This window comes from Octopus bimaculoides, chromosome 1, assembly GCF_001194135.2.
Source record: "Octopus bimaculoides isolate UCB-OBI-ISO-001 chromosome 1, ASM119413v2, whole genome shotgun sequence".
NCBI classification, from domain to species: Eukaryota; Metazoa; Mollusca; class Cephalopoda; order Octopoda; family Octopodidae; genus Octopus; species Octopus bimaculoides.
In genome coordinates, this window is record NC_068981.1 from 181,529,461 (window position 1) to 181,538,901 (window position 9,441).

General features: G+C 36.5%; 1 protein-coding gene across 1 annotated transcript in view; it reads right to left on the reverse strand.

Annotated features, from left to right (window-relative positions):
• Positions 1–8,757, reverse strand: part of LOC106871735 (uncharacterized) — a 12,918-nt gene extending 4,161 nt beyond the window's left edge. The window contains exons 1-5 of the mRNA XM_014918355.2: positions 8,523–8,757; positions 6,633–6,798; positions 3,258–3,331; positions 1,324–1,463; positions 535–615 (exon numbers count right to left, since the gene is read on the reverse strand). Coding sequence (XP_014773841.1) covers positions 535–615; positions 1,324–1,463; positions 3,258–3,331; positions 6,633–6,798; positions 8,523–8,742 — 681 coding nt within the window. The 5' untranslated portion in view covers positions 8,743–8,757. The remainder of the gene's footprint in view (positions 1–534; positions 616–1,323; positions 1,464–3,257; positions 3,332–6,632; positions 6,799–8,522) is intronic.
• Positions 8,758–9,441: the final 684 nt, after the last annotated feature.

Sequence of the window (9,441 nt, forward strand, 5' to 3'; positions counted from 1 at the left end):
CAAAACTATAGCTGAACTGTTTACACAAATAATCACGTGTTTTCACGAATGTACTAACGAGATTTGCTCAGATATTCTCATTTAAATATGAATAGGTGATTACGGGCGGTTTGGTAACGAAAGGGTTAAGGAATTATTATTTCTTATATTTAATTGTTTAAGTTTTGATTTTATTTACTCCATGTACCCAGACCTTGTGGACACCCTGTATAATGTAAAAAATTATGTACCATGTAAAAAGCACCCAGTAGACAATGTAAAGTGGTTGGCATTAGGAAGGACATCCAGCTGCAGAAACCAAACCAGAATAAACTATGGAATCTGGTACAGCTCCTGGCCTTATGATCTCCTGTCAAACCATCCAACCAATGTCAGCATGGAAAACAGATGTTAAATGATGATGATGATGATGAACACAGACTATTTTAACAAGGATAGGTTTTATGTACATGTGCATTTACATGATGCCGGCAAGGGATTAGACATGATATAATGGGGCATCTTTCCAACTGAAATATCAAACTGTATACTCACCAACAGATCACAGAGTAACCTATCCATGAAAATCTGCACCTGAGATGTATTAGGCCAACTGGTGAGTAGAGAACAAACAACCTGAAAAATAAAGCAACATAGTTTTAAATAAAAAAAAAAACAAAACAACAGAAACAGAAACAACTTCAGATGTTTAACCATTTAGTATTCAGGTTCCTCTGTTAAATGTCAAGCTTTTTTATTCACATTGCTTTGAATTAGTCATACACTACCTTGTAGCTTTGATACTTCAATGAAGTGATTGTTCATTTTTAGAATAATCCTTTCTACTAAAGGCACAAGGCCTGAAATTTTGGGGGGAGGGGACTGACCAAAGACAAGCTGGTGAGATGATCTCACTTGCTCTATAGTAATAGCACACTAGATAAACAGCCAATGAAAGAGTCTCATTGAAGCCACCTGAACTAAAAATACTCTCCAAATCTCCCTTTAATCACAATCATACTGTTTTAGTCATTACTCAACGTTCATGACCACAGGTGAGGATAGGTACAAAAATGGATATGAATATAGCAAATTTGGCTTCCATACCAACTTCTGCCAAAATATTCAACCTTTTCTATGTTCAAACTGGCCAGATCCAGCCTCTCAAATCTACCATATAATATCACTGTAAAGATAAACAACCATCAAAAGCCAAAAGATAATGCATGACTAATTCAAAACAATGTGAATAAATGAGCATTACATTTGATAGAGAAATCTGAATGCTAAATCAATGACACAATAAAAAATATGAACAAATTTAAGAGGGGATAACTGACTTACTTTCACAATTTGACAATGCCGTGTAGTGGTTGTAGACTGGGTAGAAAACAACACTCTTGTGCCTTGCATCCCTCCAGATAAATGCAGTGAGTTTAGATCAGATTGATTAGGCAAACTTGAAAGTTCCTTCTGGTTCTGACCTAATTAAAAAAATAAAAATGCGTTGAGACTATTTATATATTTGTTTTCATGTGTGTGCGTGAATATAATATACATTGCATGCATGTCTTCATCAGCATCTAAAAGTCCATTTTAATGCTTGCAAAGGTTAGATGGAATTCATTGAGGATAATTTTCTACAACCAGATGACCTCCTTTGTCTCCAAGCCTCATCCGTTTCTAAGCAAGATATTACTTTCCCATAGCCAGACAGGTTTTCGCAGAAGATTGGAAATAAAGGGCATTGCTTGCATGACTGTGACACTCCCTTACAACTACTGTGTGATGTCAAGACAAGGAGACACAAGCAGCCCCTCCTCCCAGGCACAGACATATACATAGATGAAGTGCTTCTTACACTGTCTGCTTACTGAATCTACACATAAAGCACACCTGTGACGGCAACACGTAAAAGCACATGTGATGGTGACACATAAAAGGCATGCGTGACGCCGACACGTAAAAGGAACCCATGGCAGCGACACGTAAAAGGAACCCGTGACGGCGATATGTAAAAGGAACCCGTGACGGCGACACATAAAAGGCATGCGTGACGGTATGATTGTAATATTACTATACATGCAAACATATTATTGATTATTGCAATATAGACATTATCTTAGCTAACCTATTACGTTATCAAAAATATATAACATCTATATGTGTGTGTCTGTGTGTGTATATATATATATATATATATATAGAGATCATCGTTTAACGTCTGCTTTCCATGCTAGCATGGGTCGGACCATTTTACTGAGGACTGGTAAACCAGATGGCTGCACCAGGCTCCAATCTGATCTGGCAGAGTTTCTGCAGCTGGATGCCCTTCCTAACGCCAAGCACTCCGAGAGTGTAGTGGGTGCTTTTACGTGCCACCGCCACAAGGGCCAGTCAGGCAGTACTGGCAACGGCCACGCTCAAAATGGTGTTTTTTACGTGCCACCTGCACAGGAGCCAGTGCAGCGGCACTGGCAACGACCTTGCTCGAATGTTTTTTCATGTGCCATCAGCACAAGTGCCAGTAAGGTGATGCTGGTATATATATATATATATATATATATATATATATATATATATATATATATATATATATATATATATATATACATACACACATACACCATGTGAAATATGATGAAAGAAATATAAGATATAGTATATAATTTTTTTTAATGCTGGGGTTCCTTGAGACATGTAATGTATTTTCAGGGTTACGCAAGGGTAAAAAGGTAGAAAAACACTGGGTTAGAGTGTTGGACTCATGATTGTAAGATTGAGGTTTTGATTCCTGGACTGGGAGATGTACTGTGTTCTTGAGCAGAACACTTCATTTCATGTTGCTCCAGTCCATTCAGCTGGCCAAAGTGATTCATCCTGCAATGGACCAGTGTCCCGTCCAGGTGGGGAATTTATACGCCATGGAAACCAGGAAACTGGCCCTTATGAGTTGGCATGACCTGAGGAGCTAACAATTAGCTATTTTACTAAATTCTTCATTAATTTTAAAAGTTAATGGAATCAAAGGCAGTGTATTTCGCTTGAATTATGGTAACAAAAGGGTCAATCAACAAATTCCATTTCATCATTATTCTTATAGGCCAAACTTTTTGTAACATTTAGAAATCTCTCTCTCTCACACACAGACAAGATGTGACCTGAGATATTTCTAGAAGGGCAAGGACTATGAATAAGACTCTGTCTTTGATAGACCATGATAGTATGAAGAGGTGGATGTAAAATGACTATGATAATGTTACATAAGATTTGCTTACCTAAAGCAGTAGAGAAAAGGAGAGTGAAATATTGGTTGACTTCAGTTGGAGAAGGAGAACTTAATCGAATCAGTCTAGAAACAGGAACAATTGTCAAGTTAGACAAAACAATGGAAACAGAAAATTATACATACAGATCAAAATCAGAAAATTTATAGAAAATATGTAGAAAAGAAACTTGAAAAGCATGCTTTTATATTCAACAATAAAGGGATATGAATGAATATATATATATATATATATATTGAAAAATAGGTGTTAAAATAACAGGAAAAAATTTCCAAATATATCTTTCAAATTAATAAACAATTACTTAGGCAGTTTTCAAACACAATTTTTAAATATGAAATAAAGACATAACATTTTAAGCATTGAAAAACCAGGGTGGATTTTAAAAAATGCCAAAAGACAAAAGGAAAGTAAGAAATTACAATTTTGTTTTTACTTTTTGGTTATGATTAAAGGAATAGATTTAATGAATTTCATTTCCTATTGTATTTAATGTTTGTTGAATTTCATTTCCTATTGTATTTAATGTTTGTTGAATTTCATTTCCTATTGTATTTAATGTTTGTTGAATTTCATTTCCTATTGTATTTAATGTTTGTTGAAATTCATTTCCTATTGTATTTAATGTTTGTTGAATTTCATTTCCTATTGTATTTAATGTTTGTTGAAATTCACTAACAATACTCCTGATGTGCCTGTGCACCTTTTCCTCTGTATGGTTCTTTTACAGTGCACCATTCTATCTTTTTGTGTTTATTGCATACTGTGCATGCACTTCTGGTCTAATGTGTCTTATTGTGTTTTCTATCCCCTCTTTTAACCTTTACTAACGAGTTCTAATATAATTGAACAGTATGTGCAACAAGCTCACAATTAAAACATTTGTGCTAACTCTATGACTTAAGAAAAATAATGAAAAATACAAATAAAGTATCTTGGCTCAAATTAGAAAAAGTGTTTTAAAAAACATACATTAGTTATCAATGTGGCAGAGGGAAAATAACTCCAGGAGTGTTCTGCATATTAAATTGCAAGAAAGTTGCATTTATGTAATATAGTCAATTGATAGACTGATCGAAATTATCCGTGCTATTTATGGAGGAAAAAAAAAAAAAACGCCTTCAAAAAGTTGGTTTAAAATCTAACAATGAAGCAAGGAAGATAACTCCACGAAAATCAATTTGAAATTTTGGAAAATATAGTGAATACAGAATATAAGTGCAGAACGCACTTGATGGTATTTTCCCCTTAGCCTTGTTGGTAATTCTAATCTGCATCATTCATCATCATCAAGTTGGGTGACTTGCCTGAAGCAATGCAGCTCTTCTGCATCAGGTATTCTGTGTGAGTGATACTGCATGAATGTCTGGCTTGGATTTTAGTTACATTGGTCTTTGGTTACTTTTTTACTTGGTTCAGTCATTTGACTGCGGCCATGCTGGAGCACCGCCTTTAGTCGAGCAAATCGACCCCAGGACTTATTCTTTGCAAGCCTAGTACTTATTCTACCGGTCTCTTTTTGCCGAACCACTAAGTTACAGCAGTTTTGGGGGGGGGGGGTATAAACAGACATATACATACACATACATATATACGACAGGCTTCTTTCAGTTTCCATCTACCAAATCCACTCACAAGGCTTTGGTCGGCCCGAGGCTATAGTAGAAAACACTTGGCCAAGGTGTCACGCAGTGGGAATGAACCCGGAACCATGTGGTTGGTAAGCGAGCTACTTACTACACAGCCACTCTTACGCCTAAAATACCTCATCTGTGCATGTCACAATTACACATATCAGTAGTTCACTAACTGAAGTGGTTGATCCAGGCCTTTGACAGTTTGTTGATTGTTCATTTGTTTAGCATCAAGTGATATTCGCTACTGATTCAATAAATTCATTTGTTGAAATACTTCACATCCACCATGCTACACAACTATGGTTTCAATGTAACCTGGCTTTTACCCATTGCTGGGACCACGACGCATGCAACTACCCCAGGTCAGAGTGGACCTAGGAACAATAGTGGCTAAGAGATGGTTCCACACTCCTCAAAACTATGGAATTCTTGAATCAGGGCCTTACTACTGGGATACAGTTTAAAGTCAGACCCAGGACAATATACATACATATATATTCATGCAGTGAAACTAGCATCACTACATACCCTCTATATTTTTATATAATCATCACTAATAAGGCCTCTGAGAACATGCTTCATTGTGGAGACCTAATAAGACATAAAAATGTTAACATTTACCAATTGGCTTGTAGACCAGATCTACTCTTATACTGCATTTGTTTTAAATGTATTGGGAGTTGTCTCCCTTATTTTTCTTAATAAAAACGTTAAGCATCAATGGAGAGAACTGTTTTCAAACTGCATTGTATTGATAATTTTAAATCGGTAGTTCTCAACCATTTTTAACATATGGAACCCTTTGGTTCCTATTTTATTTGCATGGACCCTCTTGGCCATTCGAGGTTTTTAAAATTCCATTATAGCTTTAGAATTAGATATTAGTTGGAATTGTATAAAAAACAAAAATTGTTCAAATATTCTGCGTATTGTAGAATCAATCAATTGCACCTGTAATCAATCAAATTGCACCTGAATTTTAATAACAAAATCTTATGTGGCCCCGCAAGAGTCATATGGACCCCGGTTGAGAACCACTGATTTAAATGAATCAAAGCGTCAGGAAGAGTTTCCAGCTGTAGAAACTCTGCCAGATGAGATTGGAGCCTGGTGCAGCCATCTGATTCACCAGTCCTCAGTCAAATCGTTCAACCCATGCTAGCATGGAAAGTGGACGTTACACGATGCTGATGATGAAAGCCTTTCAATTCATTATATCCCTTATGTGAGACCCTGCCATATTTATATTATTTACAGTAAACAGATATCTCTGAGTAGAAGCTGAAATTTTCTTGCCTCATCTTAAACTTATCAAGGTTCACATTAGATCCACATTTTCATCAAATTAACCCTTTAGCATTCTGATTACTTTGTCAAATATAATGCTTATCTATTCACACTGTTTAAAATTTATCATTCATTATCTTGTAGCTTCAAGATTTTGATCACGTGATTGTGTATTTTTAGAATGGCGTTGTAGGGTACTTACGAGAGGCCAGGTCTGCTTGACCTGAACATAGAATATTTGGGCAGGATATGGCTGGTTTAAATGCTAAAGGGTTAAATCATACATAATGGACAGTCATCAACTTTAAAATGTAAATGACTAAATTGACAAGAATTAAAAGGAGATAAGTATAAGATTTGATTCAACAATTCATAAGGAAGAAATATGGGAAAAAAAAAAAAAAAAAAAAAAAAAAAAAAAAAAGAAGAAATTCTTGTTTACCTGTGTTGTAGAATTTCTAGAATATAAGCAATATTTTCAATTAACACCGCAGGACTTCGACTAAGTAGCACTATCTTATTTAACTGCTTGTCAGTGAAATGATCTAGACGATAGACGATCTCAAGCATGTCTCGTTGCAAGACAGCACTAACACGGGGTATGAGACCTGAAAGAAATCCCACGTCCTATTAGGGAAATTTCAAACACAACGGAAAATAATAATAATAATAATAATAATAATAATAATAATTCTTTCTGCTATTGACACAAAGCCTGAAATTTCAAGGCAGAGAGAGTAATCGATTACACTGACCCCAGTGCTCAACTGGTACTTATTTCACTGATCCTGAAAGAACAGAAAGGCAGAGTCAACCCCAGCAGCATTTGAGTTCAGAAGACAAGGGGCCAGAAGAAATGCCACATAGCATTTCGTCCAGTGCACTAATGATTCAGCCAACTTATTATAATTTTTTTCTAACACAGGCACAAGGCTTGAAATTTTGGGAGAACAGGGGTTAAACAATACTTGATTGATATTTCCTCAATCAGGGGATGAGGCAAAGTTGACCGTGGCAGGTTCTGAACTCAGAACATACAATAAGTACAATTCAATACCTCAAGGTATTTTGTGTGACACTAAATGATTCTGTCAATTATTGTCGTCAACGATGATGACAATTAACTTCTAGCATAATTTCTTTGCTAGCCACTAAGGGCAATTTGCATACATCATTCATACTTATGAAAATAGGAGAGGTTTTAAATAGCACTTACAGAAATATATGGGATGAGAACAAAATTTAAGGGATGGGACCCAAAAAGGCGCGATAAATGTGGGGAGAAATTTGAGATTTTTTTTTTACAGAAACCATATAAACAATTACATAGAAAAATTTAAATTATAACATAAAAACATACAATGATTAAAACTAAATATATTAATTACAATTAATAATATCAATTAAAATTCTGGTAATTAGGACACCCTATGACCCATACTACATTCTGTCTTCATTCATATTCCAAATCTGAATTCTCATCATCCATTGAAGCCCTAAAGTTCTTGTGAAGAATTATTGGGCCAGACAGAAGAAAACAATGCTCATATTCCATGGGTAGGTTTTCCTTGATTTGCTTGTAGACTCTTTAAGAGCATTTTAAAATTATTATATCACCAGCATGTTCTGTCTGACTTAAAACCCATCTCCAAAGGACCAGACACAAGCTTTTTACTTTCTCAATCAGGTCTTTGTCAATGGAGCAAAATGCTAGAAACATTTATCTTGTGGAGAAGGAGTTCCAATGCTTCTACACTAGCAAGGAAGTGCTCTCTTTAAAAGGAAGGATGGGTCTCCCTTTTTACACTCTAGATGATTTTAAGATAATGGTTTTTGGAGAGGGGCATTTTGCACTTTCTGTCCTCAGTCATCACTTGACAATCATCTCTAGCTTCTCTCTGCTCTACCTCATTACAAGACAATAGCATGCTGTTAATAGCTACTGATTTCCAGGACAGGGCACAAAATGACTGCTATCCTCACCATTTCTGAAGCTGTGTCTGATGGTGTTCTGGAAAGTAGGGGGCCTGTTGATATTGTTTCTGCCCCAGAAGCTCTCTGCTGCTTTTTCTTTGTTGTTTTTTTTTACGTTTCCAACTCTTCAAAGCAAAAGACCCTCAAATGGTTTTTACTACCACAAATATAATATCCGTCATTTTACTCTGTACCTTCAGTCTCAATCCCTTTGACAAGGAAGCTCCAGTTGTATATATTGAAAGGTGAAATCAACCTTGGCAGAAGGCCCCAATGATCTAACGATTCTACCAGCTCACCGCCTAAGCAATAACAATAGAAAAACAAGAATGGAATGATAAAAAATGAAACAACTCACTAAAAATGTTGAGGAGTTCATTCTGAAGCTGATCTTGTAAGCTACTTTGCTTCTGGCAAGCTGCCCTCTTGATAGCCTTCAGAATTGGGGTGACAGCTGCAGGAATATGATCTATCTGAGCACTGTGGCTGATGATTTGAACCAATAGAGTCGGCAATGTTGACAGAAATTGCTCAAACAAACCACTAGTAAAGGAAATAGATAGAGAAAATTTACACATAACAGTAAAACAGTGACAGAAATGTTAATGTATCATCATCATCGTTTAACGTCCGCTTTCCATGCTAGCATGGGTTGGACGATTTGACTGAGGACTGGTGAAACCAGATGGCAACACCAGGCTCCAATCAAATTTGGCAGAGTTTCTACAGCTGGATGCCCTTCCTAACGCCAACCACTCAGAGAGTGTAGTGGGTGCTTTTACATGTCACCCGCACGATGTATCTCTATTATATATATATTGATTTCTTACATGAAAAGTAAAAAGATTGGCATTTTTGTATGGCAAGAGGAGGGCGTGTGTATGTGTGTGTGATGGGAGGGAGCATTGCTTAGAATGGTTCTGCATTCAGTCCCACTGCGTGACACCTTGGGCGAGTGTCTTCTGCTATAGCCTTGGGCCGACCAAAGCCTTATGAGTGGATTTGGTAGACAGAAACTGAAAGAAGCCCGTCGTATATATGTATATATATATGTTTGTGTGTCTGTGTTTGTCTCCCCACCACATCACTTGACAACCGATGCTGGTGTGTTTACGTCCCTGTAACTTAGCGGTTCAGCAAAAGTGGCCGATAGAATAAGTACTAGGCTTACAAAGAATAAGTCCTGGGGTCGATTTGCTCGACTAAAGGCGGTGCTCCAGCATGGCCACAGTCAAATGACTGAAACAAGTAAAAGAGTAAATAGCCAGGTATGACTT